This window comes from Hypanus sabinus, chromosome 7 (genome assembly GCF_030144855.1).
Source record: "Hypanus sabinus isolate sHypSab1 chromosome 7, sHypSab1.hap1, whole genome shotgun sequence".
Taxonomy (NCBI): domain Eukaryota; kingdom Metazoa; phylum Chordata; class Chondrichthyes; order Myliobatiformes; family Dasyatidae; genus Hypanus; species Hypanus sabinus.
The window spans coordinates 163,495,037-163,513,371 of NC_082712.1; the positions used below are offsets into that span (position 1 = coordinate 163,495,037).

Here is an 18,335-nt window from a genome sequence, read left to right on the forward strand (position 1 = left end):
AATTGATCAGTAAACTCCAAGACCTGGGCCTCAATACCCCTTTGTGCAATTGGATCCTGGGTTTCCTCACTTGTAGACTGCAGCCAGTTTGGATTGGCAAAAACATCTCTTCCACACTCTCCATTAGTACAGGAGCTCTACAGCGATGTGTGCTTAGCCCCCTGCTCTACTCACTTTACACCTATGACTGTAAAGGTAGAGGTCCAATGCCATATACAAGTTTACTGACTACACCACTACTGTGGACTGTTACAAAGGGGTTGATGAATCAGCATACAGCAGGAAGCTTGAAAACTTGGCTGAGTGCTGTAATAACAACAACCTTTCACTCAATGTCAATAAACCAAGGAACCAATTGTGGACTTCGGGAGAGGGAAAGCAAAGGTCCATGAGCCAGTAATCATCAGAAGATCAGAGGTGGAGAGGGTCAGTAACATTAAATTCCTGGGTGTCACTATCTCAGAGGACTTGTCCTGGACCCATCATATAGATATTGCGAAGAAAGCACAACAGTGCCTCCAATTCCTCAGGAGTCTGCAGAGGTTCGGCATGTCATTGAAAATCTTGGCAAACTTCTATGGATGTGTGGTCGAAAGTGTGCTGACTGGCTGCATTACAGCCTAGATTAAGAACACCAATGCCTTTGAGTGTAAAATCCTACAAAAGGTAGCCCACTGCGTCACGGGTAGAATGCTCCCAACTATTGAGCACATCTACATGAAACATTGCCATAGACAAGCAACATCCTTTATCAAAGATCCTCCTCACCCAGGCCATGCTCTTTTCTTGCTGTTGCCATCAGGTAGAAGATTCAGGTGCCTCAGGACTTGCACCACCAAGTTCAAGAACAGTTACTACCCCTCAACCATCAGGCTCTTGAAGAAAAGGGGATAGTTACATTCATTTAAGGACTGCTATATTGTTATTTCATGTTCATTATTTATTGCTATTTATTTATATCTATAGTTGTTCCATTTGTTCATAGTTAACAGTTCCTGACGTTTATTGTTACTGTTCTATGGGTTTGCTAAGTATGCCCACAGAAAAAGAATCTCAGGGTTGTATGTGGTGATATGTAACAATAAATTTTACTTTGAACTTTTGAACTGGGGACGTCTCTTTTTCCCTGATTAGGGAGAGAGAGCCTGTGGTATGTTGAATGATTGAGTGAACGAGTAGTTTCTGGGGTGCTGCATGCTTCAGTGCTTGGTGGAGGGTGCTGATGCTGGTGGGGGGTGGGGGCATTGCCTTGCTGCTGCTTGTGTGTGGGAGGGGGAGCTGGGGGGTGCTTTGGGTTCTAACATTTTAACTGTCATTCATTCTTTGGGGCACTCCTCTGTTTTCATAGATGTTTGCAAAGAAAAAGAATTTCAGGATGTATATTGTATACATTTCTCTGACATTAAGTGTACCTACCTATTGAACATTTATGCTGTTAGGTTTCATTCGTAGGAAGTAATGGCATACAAACCCTGTCACAACTGTCATTCATACGGCTGTGTCTAATTTCAGGCAGAATTTTTTCTCTCTTTCATGATGGCTTTCTGTAGGTCATTCCTGGACTTCTTGTAGGATTCTGGATCACTGGTCTTAAATGTCACAGATCAAGCCTTCACCAATCTGTAAATCTCCTTGTTCATCCAGGGCTTCTGATTTGGGAAAACTCAGTACGTTCTCAAAGGCATATGTTCATCCATGCAGATCTTGATTAAGTCTGTTACGATGGTGGCACGTTTATTCAGATATTAAGATAAATCCTTGAATATGATCCAATCCACAGATTCAAACTGTAAATGCTCCAACTCCTCCCTTGACCATACTTTCACAGTCCTCACCGCTGGTGTGACAAGTCTTCAGTCCTGATGAGTGGTCTCAGCCGGAAATGTTGATACTTTATTCCTCACTACAGATGCTACCTGATCTGCTGAGTTCCTCCAAGACCTTGTGTGTGTTACTCTGGATTTCCCGCATCTGTGGAATTTCATGTTTCGTCTTCACTCTCTGCCTACATACCAGGGAGCGGAAGGATGAAAGGCACATAATAATGAACCCAGAAAATAGCCACACTTATGATCAACATCTATACACATTCTGGCTATACCTCAGGTTATCAGTCAGGAGGCCTTAATATATTTGAGTTAATAATCTCAGAGTTAGGGTTCATTAGTCATTGTAATGAAGTTCCATGTCAGAATTTGAAACTGAAATGAACTTGAAATAATGTTCTTCCAATGCAATGAAGAACAATACAGGAAAATAAGAGACAGGAGAAGAGGGAGGCTACTGGAATATTGCTGGAATTCGCTCTAGTATTCAAAATTAAAACTAAATCTCCATTCAAGTCTACCTTCCTGCTTTATCAAATTCTTCATCTCCCTTTGTGTCTAAAAGTACACAAGTGCAATATTACAGGTCTTATTGTTGAGAGGTATTTTTCAGGGCATGTACCAACCAAAATGTAACCAGGAAACTTTCAAATATTTTTTAGTTCTGTGGTGTCTTCAGGTGTAAAGTCACTAAGCTCACACATTCCCATCTGTGTCACAGCATCAGCTCTACCGATGCTTCACTTCATCTGCTGCTGAAACCTTCATGTCATATTTCATTCCTTCTACTCTGCTTGCTGCTGCTCGTGTCCCACTAATGACAAATCTGATTCAGCCCTCGCTCCTGTGTTCAATATTCTTCACGAGCTCCCAGTTAAAACTGTCACCAATGGATTTTCCTTTCTGACCACACCTTCCCTATCTTATTAAAAGCAGATATTTTTAAATCATACAAGTCATTTTTGTTCACAAAGTGATCTCACTGTGCTGGTTCATGAGACTAGGAGGGTTCAGATAGCACTTAAAATACAGAGAGTAAGTTGGTGTTTATTGCAAGAAGATTGGAGTACAAAGGAAGTCTTGTGGAAGCCTTGCTGAGATTATGCAGGGATTTGGCAAGACCCCATTTGGAAAGAGTCATTTTAGTTTCCTTACCTAAAGGAATAATCAGGTTTAATATTACTGACATATGATATGAAATTTGTTGTTATGCAGCAGCAGTACATTGCTTGGTGACTGCTGTGTAGGGATGGGGTTCGTATTCGGGAGATGGAAAGAACAACCAGAAATCAGCAGGAGAGCCAGGAGAAATGCAGCCATGGTTGCCACCACTACCACATATGCATGTCCCATCTGCAATAGAACTTGTGGGTCCAGGATAGGACTGTATAGTCATCAACGATCTCACCGTTAAAGGAGTGGACATTGTCATCGGATTCCAATGGACAACCAAAGAAGATATTGCAACACATAATAAAAACTAAATCAAAGTGTGTATTAATATATAAAAAACATTAAAAAATTAAATGAAATAAGTAGTGAGTGTTCACGGATTCAATGTCCATTCAGGAATCTGGTTCCTCTGATTAGTTCTTTGGATGAAAACATTACACAATGAAGAGAGGATAATTGACCAATACTTACTGCAGTTTACTGTGAGATACACAAGGGGACAATCAATGCAATATGACATCTGCTTGCCACATACCTTCCAAATGCAGAAATAAATGCAACATCCAGAGATGTACAATATTGTGGAGTCAGTATCCAACCTGACACAGCACAACCATCATTAGCAGATGGGGAAGGACCATGGAACTGGCCTTTGCATGCACTGACAAAGGCAGCTTCTTTCTCAAAATCTAACATTGGGTCCCATCCTATATCCATATTTTCAGGAAAAACAGCAAAGATAATGGCTGCTCAAAACTGTTCCTTAAATACAAATGTCTTGTGTGCTTTTACATGCTGGGGAATTCATTCACCTTTAATGAATTCTACATTATAATAGCACCCCTTGTTAGACTAAATGCTTCCATTTAGAACAGATGGTCTGTTAAAGTGACCATCACCCCTCCTAGATCTACCATATGTGAAACAAACCGTCCCTGCTGATATAGTATTTCATTTGGTACCATATTGTCAAAGGTGGCGTGTAACTTTCAAAGAGCTGCATCAAAGGTCGGTGATGCCAGCTGTGCCAACTCAGCAATAAATTAAGTTTCCCCACCTGCAAAATCACCAATAACAAGTAAATTAACAAGCATCTTCTTTTACAAAATAAATCCTTTATTTCTTTCAGTTCATTATGATCAAGCAATGAGTTTATTAAATAATTATTGAGTATTTCAGAGGCATCCAGAAATGTGACAGTCCTGAGAAGTCACATTAGGTAACATGTAGTTAAAGAACAATACATAACAAATACACATTTTTGATAATAAAGTATTTAGTTTTAAGATTTATGACTTGTGCTTTCTTTTCTCCTTTTATGTAAAAATCATTATAAACGTGGTGTAGAAAAGGGGGATAGGGGAACTGCTAAAACGAACATTCTGAATAGTGTTTCCAGAGGGTTGATGTATTTAAATAAAGATCAAATAAAAACGTGCAAGAGCATAAACGTACAAACACAGAGAACGTTGCTCAGTTTCTGATTAGGTAATATTAAACCTGATGGAATAAATCCCCTCATACGTTTACGATCGAGGTCCCTAATCTGGGGTTCACAAAACCCCACAGTTAATGGCAAGGCTTCATGGCATAAAAGCTGGGAACCCCTGCTTTAAACAAAAGTGCTTCCAGTGACATTATTCACAGCCGTCATACCAAGTGTTGGGCCCACACACTCAAGAACGAGTATCTTGCAACTTATTCCAACAGAAAGCATCATGGTGTAGCTGTCACAACTCCAGAGATCCAGTTTCAATCTTGACTTCTTCTGTGGCTTTTCCCTCCTATATTTCCCTCCTGGATGCCTCCGACATTACAAAGACATTGTGTTGGCAGGTTAATTGGCCACTGTAAATTGTCCTTAGTTTGTGGGTAAATGGTACAATCTGGGGGAAGTTGACAACAATGTGGGGAGAACTGAGAGCATAAATAGGTGCTTGATGACTAATACATATTTAGTGGGCTCAAGGGTTTGATATTCTGTTGTATGACTGATTATAAAATCTCAGGTTTTGAACGTACAACTGAAATACCTTCTAAAAGGTATACATTTCCCATATCTCACACCTCTTTAGCAGTTCTTCCAGAGCAGTGTTAAAAGAAAATTACAAGGAGCTTTGCTATGCATACCAACAGCTATAGAATCCGAGTATGTCCAAGTGAGGACACAAATAATTCAGAAGGTCAGAGGGATTAATGATGTTTAAAGAGAACACGTCTTCCAAAATGAAACCCAAAAATTGCTACTTCTCTGTAGTTTCTCCAAGTTTACCCAACTCATGAACACCCTTGTTGGAAAAGAGTTCCACTTTCTTCTCAGATGGGAGCACAACATTGTTAAGCATGGCTTTTGCAACCACCGAAATGGGGATCGTTATTGCAGTTGGAAACATGTACGCCACAGGCACAAGTGCTTTTCTTGCTATCCATTCCATTGGTCGCGATTCTTGTCTGTCACACATCAAAACTCTGTTTTGAAAAGGCAGTTGAAAACAAAAGAGGAACAGATTAGAAACATTTTTCTGAGAAAGAAAGTTCTGGGTTAAAATCCCCTCACATATACTTAGGCACAAATCTAGCCCACTACTCTAGTGCAGTACTGAGGGAGAGCTGTACTGAATTTTCAGGCAAGACAATAAACCACCATCTCATAATTAAATCATTCCATGATGTTATTTTCACATTATCTCAAATCAGTGAAGGGGTATTGTGCCCAATGTCCTCTGACTTCCAGTCATTCCCTATTCCTTGCACTACAATAGAATAGTGGTTAGCCTGACGTTTACACCTCGGGACGTTCTGGAGTATGGAGTTCAATCCCAGCACCATTTTATAAGCAGTGGGTTGCATGGGTTTTCTCCGGATGTTCTGGTTTCCTCCCACAGAGCAAAAGACATACCAGGTGGGTTAACTGGTTATTGTAAATTGTCCTGTGATTAGGTTAGGGTTAATTGGGTATGTCAGGGGTTGCTAGGGCAGTGTGGCACGACGGGCCATAAGGGTCTACTCTGCACTGAATTGCTAAATAAAATAATTACTTTCCTTCTAACACCCATCTTCTTCTCTTTTAAAAGCCCCAAATGGCACTTCATGCCCCCTGACACAATGATTCAACCCTTACATGCAGCACCAACTTTTAGACAGGAAATGAAATAAGGTTGTCATTGCACCCCTTAGGCCATAACACCATAAAGGTATAGGAGCAAAATTAGTCCATTTAACCCATCGAGTCTGCTCCACCAGTTCTTCTTGGCTGATCCAATTTTCATCTCGGTCCCAATCTCCTGCCCTCTCCCCGTATCCCGTCATGCCCTGACCAATCAAGAAGCTATCAACCTTTGCCTTAAATATACACAAATGCTGGGCCTCCATAGCTACCGGTAACAACGAATTCCACAGAATCATCACTCCCTGGATAAAGGAATTCCTCATTTCAGTGGCACCTTGTCAAAGGCCTTCTGAAAATCCAAATACACATCATTTGATTCTCCTTTGTCTAACCTGGCTGGTGGCTCTTCAAAGAATTCCAACAAATTTCTCAGGCAAGATTTTCCTTTGAGGAAATCATGCTGACTGTGCCTCCAAGTACCCCGAGACTTCATCCTCGATAATTGACTCCAACATCTTCCCAACTACTGAAGTCAGACTAACTGTCATATAGTTTCCCTTCTTCTGCCTCTCTCCTTTCTTGAAGAGTGGAGTGACATTTGCAATTTTCAAGTCTTCTGGAACTATTCCAGAATCTAGTAATTCTTGAAAGATCATTTCTAATGCCTCCACAATCTCTTCAGCCACCTCTTTCCGATCCCTGGGGTGTGCACCATCTGTTCCAGGTGACTTATCTACCTTCAGACCTTTCAGTTCCCAAGAACCTTCTCTCTAGTTACAGTAACGTCACACACTTCATGCCCCCTGACACAATGATTCAACAACTTCTGACCCTATGTCACCTCTTCCTAATGACTTGATTTCATTTTTTTTAAAACCAACAGAGCAACACCATCCCCTCTGCCTTCCTTCCTGCCTGTCCTTTCAATACAATGTGTATCTTTGGACATTAAGATCCCAATTGTAATCATCTTTCAGCCATGAATCAGTGATGCCTACAACATTATACATGCCAATCTGCAACTGTGCTCCAAGTTCATCTAACTTATACTGTTTACTGCGCACATTCAAATATAACTCCTTCAGTCCTTTATTTACCCTTTTCAATAATGTCTACTTTTTATGTTGCAACTCATCCTGATGACTATAATTTTGCCCTATCAACAGCCTCTCTTCATTACACATTGCCTCTATTTGTAAACCAGCTACCTTATCTTCAGCACCATCAGCCATTCCTACAATACTCCTTGCATTGAAATATACGCAGCTCAGGACACTAGTCACACCATCCTTGACCTTTCGATTCCTAACTTTGTCTGAGGTCTTACCAACATCTGCTTCAAAAAGTTCCCTACCATCTGGGCTGGCACTCTGGTTCCCATCCCCCTGCAACTCTAGTTTAAATCCCACCATGCAGCATTAACGAGTCTTCCTGCTAGGATATTAGTCCCCTTCTGGTTCAGGTGCAAACCGTCCCTTCTGTACAGGTCCCAATATTTCTGGAAGAGAGGCCACTGATCAAAAAGTCTTAAGCCCTCCTTCCTACACCAAATCCTAAGCCACATATTGAACTGTATAATTTTCCTAGTTCTGGCCTCACTAGCATGTGGTATGGGCAACAATCCTGAGAGCACAACCCTGGAGGTCCTGCCCTTAATTTAACACCTGCATCCCTGAACCCTCTATGCAAAACCTCATCACTTGTCCTACCTAAGTTATTGGTACCTACATGGACCACAACTTCTGGCTATTCACCCACTTAAGAATGCTGAGGACTCAATCAGAGATATCTTGGACTCTGGCACCTAGGAGGCAAAATACCATCTGGGAATCTCGACCTCGCCCACAGAACTTTCTGTCCATTCCTCTAACTAACAAATGCATCTCCCCTAGAACTCAAATCATCTACTAACAGGAACATCTTGGCTTCAATGACCGTATTAAAATCATGATCTTTTATATTTATATCAAATCTTCTTCACCCCAAATCTCCTTTTAAAGAAGAACCAACCCTGGTTCTCCAAACAAGAGAAGATCTGCAGTTGCTGGAAATCCAAGCAACACACACAAAATACTTGAGGAACTCAGCGGGCCAGGCAGCATTTTGTGTGTGTTGCCTGGTTCTCCAGTCTACTTTCACTGTAAAGATAGTTCACCCCAGAATCATTTCAAAATAATTCACTCTCTGATTTTCACCTACAAGTGCTTTGATCAAGCATATTGCTTGCCCCCAAAATCACAAGCAGTAACAACTGACAACTGTAATAGTTTCCCTGATTATAGTAAACCACCCTTCGATTGTTTAGATTGTTCCCCCTTGTGGTTTCAGCATTTGACTCATTGGGTGCTGATTTCCACACACTCTCTAAAACATTGAGGCCCTAATTTCCACGATCCCTTTAATGAATTCCAGTCTCCACTCTCTTGCTACCTTTAAACTCACTGGGTTCACTGTAAGATTTATTCTACTGTATAACATTTGAAATGGATTAAATGTCTACTGGAGTGTTAATTGGAATAACGTCCATAAGTCATGAAAAGCTGCTAGCTTTACAATATGAAGGTCCTGAGCATGCCAAATTAAAACTGTTTTACTGCATGTACACCTTTTCTAATCCCTTATTAGTAGTAAGCAGAACTAGACCCAACACTAGTTGTGGCCTGATTAACATTTTATGAAAGGTCAGTGAAACTTTCCTGCTTTTCTATTTTGTGACAGTATTTAAGAATCTTAAGATCCCTTTGACCCGGGTTATGTATTACCATTCCTTGCTGATGTATTTCCTATATTACAGCAGTAGCTTCACATCACAAGTACATTGCTTGTAAAGGACTTCTGGACATACTGAAAGGAATGTGTGCAGTGCATTATAAAAAGAAGTTGGTTTTTTTTTGAAGAGATGCCCTTCTTTTCTCCTCAAATTTGGGACAGGAATAAAGAAACAACTCAGTGTACACTTCATGGGGGCTCCATATTTTGGATTCTACTCAGCCTTATAACGTTTGTACAGAAATTGGACTTTGGTCTTTTACTTATTGAGATTCAGCATGGAGTAGGCCCTTCTGACCCTTAGAACCACACGGCCCAGCAATGCCCCAATTTAACCCTAGCCTAATCACGGGACAATTTAAAATAACCAATTAACCTACCAACTATTATGTCTTTGGACCGTGGGAGGAAACTGGAGCACCCAGAGGAAATCCATGCTGCCGCGGGGAAAACGCACAAACTCCTTACAGGCAGCAATGGGAAATGAACCCGGGGTCACTGGCACTGTAAAGTGACTCGCTAATGTTATGATCCCAGCCCCCTCCTTTGTGAGAATCGCAAGAGCACCCACTGGGGGGGGGGGGGGGGGGGTCAGTAGACCCAGGAAGTGAGAGAGAGAGAGACACGTGCTGAATAGACACAGGAAGTGGGAGAGAGAGAAATGTGCCGAATAGCACATTCCACCGGGATGCCAAATAAGGCGACAGTGACTATTGTCTCATGGAGACCACGTGTAAAGCCCTCGGGCAAAGTGGGCTGGTTGAGAGAGAGATTGCATCATCCCAACCTGATTGACACCTGCGACCCTGTGAGGAAGTATAAAGGAGGGTCTAAGGGGGACAGCCCCTTCAGACGCACCAAGAAGACACGAGAGTGATCCCGCCGTAGTGGGAAACCATTCTGAAGGAAGCCACGTGCGTTAGATTCCGGGATTGGAATTTGTGGCTGGAATCACGGAAAACCGCTTTTAACTAACATCGGGGAGGGGGAACCCACGTTCCCCCGATTCAATGGAAGCTTCATAAAGACCCAGCAAGTCTTTCCTCTTCTCCCCTATCTCTCTCTCTCTCTCTGTCACCCCACGTGAAACCCAGCGATTCCCAAAAGGCTGAAGCTTGCAGACTTCTGAGTGACTTTTATAGTTCCAACGGACAATATGTTATCCCCTAGACAACAGTAGAGCTCATTTCTTAATGATGATTATTACTATACCCGCGCTTTAGATTGAGTATTGACGACGTGCATTATCTGAATGTTTGTATTAACCTTATTTTTGTGCCCCTTTTCAAATAAAAATGTTTGAAAATAGTGACATCAGACTTCAACGGACCTCTCTATCTTTGCTGGTAAGTTATCCAGTTACGGGATTCGTAACACTAACCACTACACTATGGTCAAAGAAGGTTATGCTTCCTCTTCCACACCTGTCAAGATAGGCAGGAACGGAAGGTTGGCAAGAAATGAAATGAAACTTCATAGTTCAGAATTGTGTCGCTTTTTGCACTTATCCAGTGATCAATCCAAGGATGTAGAGGATTATGGAATTATGAAATAGAATGGAAAATGTAAAATTATGAAGGTCTGCAAAATTAACAAAAGCAGTTAGAATTTGGAAATGAGTCATTTCACCAGTGCAGCACAGTTGGCGCAGCTAGTAAAACCAGTGCCTCATGGTGTTAGTGAGCTCGGTTCTATCCTGAACTCAGATGCTGTTTGTGTGAAGTTTGCACGTTCTCCCTGTAACAGCGCAAGTTTCCTCCAGGTGCCCCTGCTTCCTCCCACATCCCGAAGATGTTGGAGCTGACAGGTTAATTGGCCACTGCAAGCTGTCCTTAGTTTATCTGCACGTAATAGAATCTTTGGGAAAGTTGATGAGAAAAAATTTAAATGGGTGCTTGATGGTCATCATGGACTCAGTGAGGCAAACAGCCCATTTCTACAGCAAGAATTTAAATAATTCCCTGTTGATTATGAACTTCAGAAATCTTGGTTTTTCAACAGTAACTGCATAATTTCAAATGTTATTAAATTACTTTACAAAAAAAGTTAAATTTATGAAAGCAACATTTTAACTATGCCAATAGGAAGCTGAGGATGTGATACATTGAAAGGATAAGCTCAGGACTTATAAACTTTGAATGACTGGGGCTAGGAACCATGACCCAAGAGTAGGCAGCCTACGGCAAGTAAGAAAGTGAGGAGTTGGTACAAGGCAGATGTATTGAAAAATTTGAAGAAAAGATGAGGCTGCAGTATAAAAGTAGTAATTCTGAACAAGAGGGAAACAAATCAATTTTGAAGACAATGTGAAAAAAGTGGAAGAAAAAATGTAATTAAGATCACTGATATACAATTTTTTTTGAGGTGGTGTGAGTTGGCAAGGGGATGCCATAATGAAACAGAAATAGGGCTGAAAATTCATAGCTTTATACAAAACAAAAAAAACAGAATATCACAACAAGAAGTAGAAGGTGCAAAAAGAAGCATTGAGTGTTAGTTTTAAATGGTACAAAATAGTCAGATAAGGCCACTCATCTGTTGGGGTTTACCAGTTATTTGATAAACTGCTGAGATGATTTGATGAACATTGCCAAGGTGACACTTAATTATTTGAATTCATAGGAATTAAACAAATTTACAGATGATTTCACAGAAATATCCTTACCCTGGTCGAAAGATGCTATATCTGTCAAAATCCAGTTCTTCAATAGCAGCTTCCACTTTACCCTATTGAGAAGTTAACAGTTTTAATACACAACATAAAAACTTAGTTTTAGTTGAACTAAGTCAGCAAGATTTCTTTGTCAATCTAACCAGACAGAGAAGGGGGTTCCCAAACTGGGGTCCACAGACCCCTCAGTTAACGTTAAGGCTCCGTGGCATTAAAAAAAGTTGGGAACTCCTACGCTGACAACCTGAGCTTTTGTCTGTGCTACCTGAAGGTGAATCACGCTTTGCATGAAGGAAAATGTCTTGACATTGTGCTGCATTTGCATTTTATCCATTTACTCACTCTTCTGTTCTGTCTTCAAGATTAATGATCTGGACTATTTCAGCATCACTACAGACTTCAGCACATAATCTAATGTGACATTTGGCTGATAGAAGTGCACAGCACTTTCAGAGGTGCGTCTTTCAGACAAGGTGTTAAAGAGAAACCCTTTCTGCCCTACAGATGCATCAGACTGGTGCAAAAGACCCCATGAGTTTTGCTGCAGAAAACTCCTCAGTATTACTTCTTCAACCAAAACCCTAATACAAACAAATATAATTTTTGACTATGATATGACAAGGATGGCAGAGATAATTATCCAGTTCCTCTTTGGAATAGCACCACTGGCCATGAAAGAGCAGTGTTGAACCAATTCAAAAATCAACACGGGAGTTAACTCATTATAAGCAAGGCCGTTTATTCACAGTTCAACCTAACTGATACATTTGGAGGACAATCCGGAATGTTTCCTGGCTCATTCTGCCTGACTTTCAGAGTTGTGACAATATAGACTTTTTCAGAGCTGAGCATGCACAACTACTGTGGCACACCATGGCAGCATACTGATTTGCACAAAGCTGTCATAGCTCGGGGCGTTCCGGAGTTGCTAATGTCTGTAAGTAGTTTGTACGTTCTCCCCATGACCGCATCGATTTCCTCAAGGTGCTACAGTTTTTTTCTACAATCCAAAAGCATACTAATTAATAGTTTAGTTGCTCATTGTAAATTGTCCTAGTGTTAAATAGGTGGGTTGTTGGGCAATGCAGCTCATTGGGCTGGAAGGGCCTGTTCTATGCTGCAATTCCAAATAAAATCATATTCCTCGCAGTGCTATCAAGCACAACTATAGCCTTTGTGCTGTCTTTATTTTTAAACTGCAGGAGCCCAACATCGAGCTGCTGCACCCCATTTGTTCAGCAGTTGCTGTCTACATAGAAAATAGGTGCATGACTAGGCCATTCAGCCCTTCGAGCCTGTACCACCATTCAGTATAATCATGGCTGATCATCCAACTCAAAACCCTGTACCTGCTTTCTCTCCATACCCCCGATCCCTTTAGCCACAAGGGCCATATCTAACTTCCTCTTAAATACAGCCAATGAACCGGCCTCAACTGTTTTCTGTGGCAGAGAATTCCACAGATTCACCACTCTTTGTGTGAAGAAGTTTTTCCTCATTTCGATCCTAAAAGGCTTCCCCTTTATCCTTAAACTGTGACCCCTCGTTCTGGACTTCCCCAACATCGGAAACAATCTTCCTGCATCTCTACAAGGCCACAACAGTTTATTGCACAACAAGATCAGAATCTTTCTGATTCAGATTCATTTATTTATCACAGGAACATTGAAACATACAGTGAAATGTGCTGATTGCATTAACAACCAAGACACCTAAGGATCTGCTGGGGACAGCCCACAAGCATTGCCACACATTCCGATGTGAACATGGCATGCCAGTAGTGTTCAGTAGAACAAAATTGAGGCCACCATCGGTCAGAGTTGACCATGGATATTGTGTCCTAGCTGTCTAGATACACAAGCTTGGACAGAACGATGCGGAGAGCAAGCTGCTGGCCATGTAGCAACCTCCCTCTCGCCACACAACTGATGAATCCAAAGGAACAGCAGAAAGAGTATGGTACCAGCAGTGTCTCTGGAGTTGCCAATCAGCACTGAACTCAATGCAGGACCACCTTAGGGACTCCAGCTCCAGATTTTTCCCTTGGGGTGTATTCCCAAAGCCTTTCCCAAGAATGGGTATAGCCACAAGGCAGCGGAGGTTTGAGATCAGAGTTTTCCTTGTCCTAGATGAGCTGCCAACCACGGCCGGCGAGCCCCATCTGCCTGAAGCAACTGGCTTTAAGGCGCCAGTAACCCGCCTTTGCCCCTTTTCCTGTCACTAAAAATGGTTCTGCCAGGTTTAGTAGCTAAGCCATATGTGAAGGCCAGGAGCTGGAATTTGTTGTCACAGGATATTAGAGGCACATGCCATTAGGAGCATTTAATAGGTAGTGGGAGTTTGCCCCCATCACCACCCTGGACATAACAACCTTAAGGAACTAGCAACAAAACAAAAACAAAATAAGCCCCTTTCCTCCCTCCCACCCACTCACACACACAGACCGCTTCCAGTGACTTACAGACATCAAGCCTCCAACTTCTGCAGTGAATCTACAGACTTGTAGACACAGGAGATCAGCCATCAGGCCTCGACTTCCAGACTCACCAAATTTGGACTTTGACCTGCAGGCTTCAGACCTTTACTTGTGCAACAACACCATTGCTTAGCCTGCCTATAGCCACTCCTAACAATCTCAAGTACAAGCAGTCAAGATTTCTGCTTATGCCTCACCACAAGGACAGCGCACTCCCACAAGCATTAACTTAAAAGGTGCTCAGGACCCTCACCTGTAATGTGAATGAAGCATCTTCTGACTCAGGAGAGAATTCCACTTACTGCCATGACTCAATCAGCAAGTCAGGTACAAGAAACTTTGAAGCATTGAAATAGTTCTATCACACAAGATAAAAACAACTTTCTAAAGGATCACTTAAGGCCTCAAAAGTAAAAGTTACGTACATTAAGTAAATTATTTAAGCTATTACCTTCATTACACTTGAGGCTTTTCCACACTTTAAATGGAATAAAACATGCATGCAAATGCACCTTAAGATGTGTATTTGGAAGTTAATTTAGCATGCTGCTATATTCCAGTCCAAACTTTACTATACTGTCATATAGTCACATTATAATGTGGAGAGAAACAGAAAATGCTGGAAACACTCAGCAGGTTAGCAGTATTTGTTTAAAAATAATACAATAGACTTATTACAAATAAGATAAAATCTGCAGATACTGGAAATCCTGCTGAAGGGTCTTGGCCTGAAACGTCAACTGTACTCTTTTCCATGGATCTTGTCTGGCCTGCTGAGCACCTCCAGCATTTTGGGTGTGTTATGATAGACTTATTGTTCTGAGGCAAAGACAGACAGAAACAAAACAAATTACATGAAAGGGTAAAGAAATGCAAAAATTCAAAAACGTAAAGAATATGAGAGTGTAAAACCAAGCTAATATTACATTTGATTGAACTATAGACGAAATGACCACTCCAGATACAGAGGAAGCTTTTAGCTACAGTTATAGAATTTAATCATTAATCCAGAGGCTGTGACTTACTCAGCTAGATAATGTGATGTATTACTGGTGGAGTGGGAAGAAAAGACAGGGAAATTATCCTTGCTCAGTTCAGGAGATGGTGTGAGAGTACAGGCATGGAAAGTAAATGGGTTCAAGGACACTGTCCACTACAGTAGATATGAAGCCATGGTTCAGGAAGAAGGAAGATATTTCAGCAGCAAATGGAACAGAGGGCCTGATAAAATAGAATCTAGACTTGACAGGAGAAAGTTTAGCCAATAGCCATGGTAGTCTATAGATTTGTATTGGATGTTTGCGATGAGTCAACCCCACGGGATAGAGATATCCAGAAAGGGAAAGGAAGATGGACATGAAGGTGATGGTGACAGCATGGTGGAACGTGGCAGCAAAAGTGAGAATTTGAGAATTGTACAAGTTGAGGAAGCAGCACGAACAGGAACTGATTGTAGACAGAGGTCCATACGTCCTGATGTCCATGAAACCAGAGACTTCATTGGAAGTTCAGAGGTGGAGCAGGTCAGTAACTTTAAATTCCTGGGTGTCAATATCTCAGAGGACCTGTCCTGGACCCATCATATAAATGTAATTGAAAAAAAAGCACGACAGCACCTCTACTTCCTTAGAAGGTTACAGATTCTGCATAACATCAAAAACCTTGAAAAACCTCCATAGATGTGTAGTGGAAAGTGTACTGACTGGCTGCATTACAGCCTGGTAAGGGAATACCAATGACTTTGAACAAAAAATCCCTCAAAAGATAGTGGATTCGGCCCAGTACATAATAGGTCAAGCTCTCCCAACAACTGAGCATATCTACATGAAACATTGTCATAGGAAAGCAGCATCCATCAAAGATCCTCATCACCCCAGGCTACACTCCTTTCTCGCTACTGCCATCACGTATAAGTGCTTCAGGCTCGGACCACCAGGTTCAAGATCAGTTACTATCCCTCAACCATCAGGCTCTCGAACAAGAGAGGATAATTACACTCATCTATTGAAATGTTCCCACAACCAATGACTCGCTTTGAGGACTCTCTATCTTGTTATTTCATGCTCCTGATATTTATTTCAACAGTTTGTTACCTTCTATGCTCTTGCTCTTTCATTCATCCTATTTACAGTAACCATTCAATGGATTTGCTGAGTATGCACACAGGAAAAAAATTCTCAGGGTTGTATGTGGTGACATGTACTCTGACAATAAATTTTACTTAGAACTTTGAACATCACACAGCCTTGTTACTATAACATAACACTGCCTTGTTACTATAACATAACGCAATGTGAAATGCACCTCTACTTAACACATAGCCCTTTTACTGTCACCCTTTCATTTTGTTCTACCCATTCCTCATGTAGCATATTTTTTCCCTTACTTGGTTGTGAAGGAATGGGGAGGGAGGTCGGTTTGTTGTAACAGAAAATCTTTAAGCCTGCTACCTGTTCCACAGAACACTTCCTGTATTTTGTCTTTTTCTTCAGGTTAAAAGCTTTGCAGTTTTTTTAACTTGCATCATGATATCATATCATCCCCATGTGCCATAGAGGTCTTTGCACCATTCCCAACCCCACCAAAATAAAGTCCATAATTTGCTCTCAGTCTAGTGAGCTTACACTTTAGCTAACCTGCTCTTTTTACAGACATTATAAACTGCCTGGCACGTCCATCCTGTCTTCTGCTTCTGCAATTATATTGAACACTTTAATTAGACTTGTCGAACATATCCCATCTACCACAAATCCATTTTAGATCTCTGATCAGCTGAAATTTTTCAATTGTTAATCAAGGACTATGACATTTTCTTGTTAAACTAATTCACTCCATAATTGTCCTCACCATCTCAGAGATATTGTTTGATCTTGGTACTGCATTGTTCTATTACCACATGTACCAAGACACACGAAATGCTTTCGTACATACTATTCCCATATATCAAATCATTACACTGTCCATTGTAGTAGAACAAGGTAAATCAATCGCAATGCAGAATAAAGTGTAAAAGCCATGGAGAAAATGCAGTACAGACAGTTGTTCTCCATTTTTCACAACTTAAACATGCACATTTTTTGAATTTTCCGAGTTCTGACAACAGTTCATTAACCTGAGATGTTAACTTTGCCTTACTCTGACCAACATGCTGAGTATTAATTACGTTTTCGGTTTTAATTTCAGTCTCTAGTTCTTTGGTTTCCGTTTCATGTTTGAGACTGGAGCGTCAGTGGGTAGAGCAGCATCCAATATTCTAATGGTTTTTAAAATAGTAATGGAAAAGAATAGCAGTGGTCCACAATTCAAACTCCTACAGTCTAATTCTGATTGTATTACGTAGGAACTTCCAAAAGGTGATTGGGGAGGCTGTTAAGGGATATGTCGTAAATAGGAAGTTTTTAAAAATGAAATAGCAAGAGGTCAGAGCTAGTTCATGTTGAAGTGATGAACAAGACTGGAAGGAATAGGAAACCCTAGTTGACAAGAGATATTGATGCTCTGGTCAAGAGAAACGAGGTACAGTTGACCCTCCTTATCCGCAAGTTGCGCATCCATGAATTCATCCAACCGCAAATCAAGAAAACCCGGAAGGGCTCTTCCAGCACTTATTGTTCGAGCATGTACAGACTTCCTTTTCTTGTCATTATTCCCTAAACAATGCAGTGGAACAACTATTTTACATAGCGTTTACATTCTTAGGTATTATAAGTAATCTAGAGATGATTTAAAGTATATGGGAGGACATTCATGGGTTATCGTGGATTGGGATCGAAAAAAAAATCGTAAGTTTTCTTACTAAGTAAGTTGGAAGAGGTACATCCAGTATTATTTAGCGTCAGTTAGTCAAATGTTTGTCTTAGTATATAGTATATACTTTAACTTTCCATGCATATAAAACACTTAAGAACGTCTGTTTCAACGCCGGGCTCAGGAACGGAAGTTCCCAAGTTCAATCCAGTGACAAATTGCTCCGAGCACTCTCTCCATCTGTGCCTGGTTGATGTGGCGGATCAAAAACCCAAAACCCAATAATTAAACCACTGCATTACATTGCTTAGTAATAATTGTAGCTTTCATCGGGGCAGGGCCTTTCTCACTTTATGCTTTAAAACTGTTCCAATCATTGACCGACTATAGCCTAACGCTTTTCCAATAACCGAAGGCATTTCACCTCTTTCCGATCACTTTATTATTTTCACTTTATTTTCAATCGTGATTGTGACTATTTTCGTGAACAGAAACACTGCAGATTCAAAGCTCTACCGCCGGGTCCTAATGTCCACTGCACTGAGATAGGTTAAATAAGGTCTG

General features: G+C 41.1%; 1 protein-coding gene across 1 annotated transcript in view; it reads right to left on the bottom strand.

Moving 5' to 3' along the window:
* Window positions 1–4,102: 4,102 nt before the first annotated feature.
* Window positions 4,103–18,335, bottom strand: part of htatip2 (HIV-1 Tat interactive protein 2) — a 32,869-nt gene continuing 18,636 nt past the window's right edge. Inside the window, exons 5-6 of the mRNA XM_059976036.1 lie at window positions 11,543–11,604; window positions 4,103–5,468 (exon numbers count right to left, since the gene is read on the bottom strand). Coding sequence (XP_059832019.1) covers window positions 5,243–5,468; window positions 11,543–11,604 — 288 coding nt within the window. The 3' untranslated portion in view covers window positions 4,103–5,242. The remainder of the gene's footprint in view (window positions 5,469–11,542; window positions 11,605–18,335) is intronic.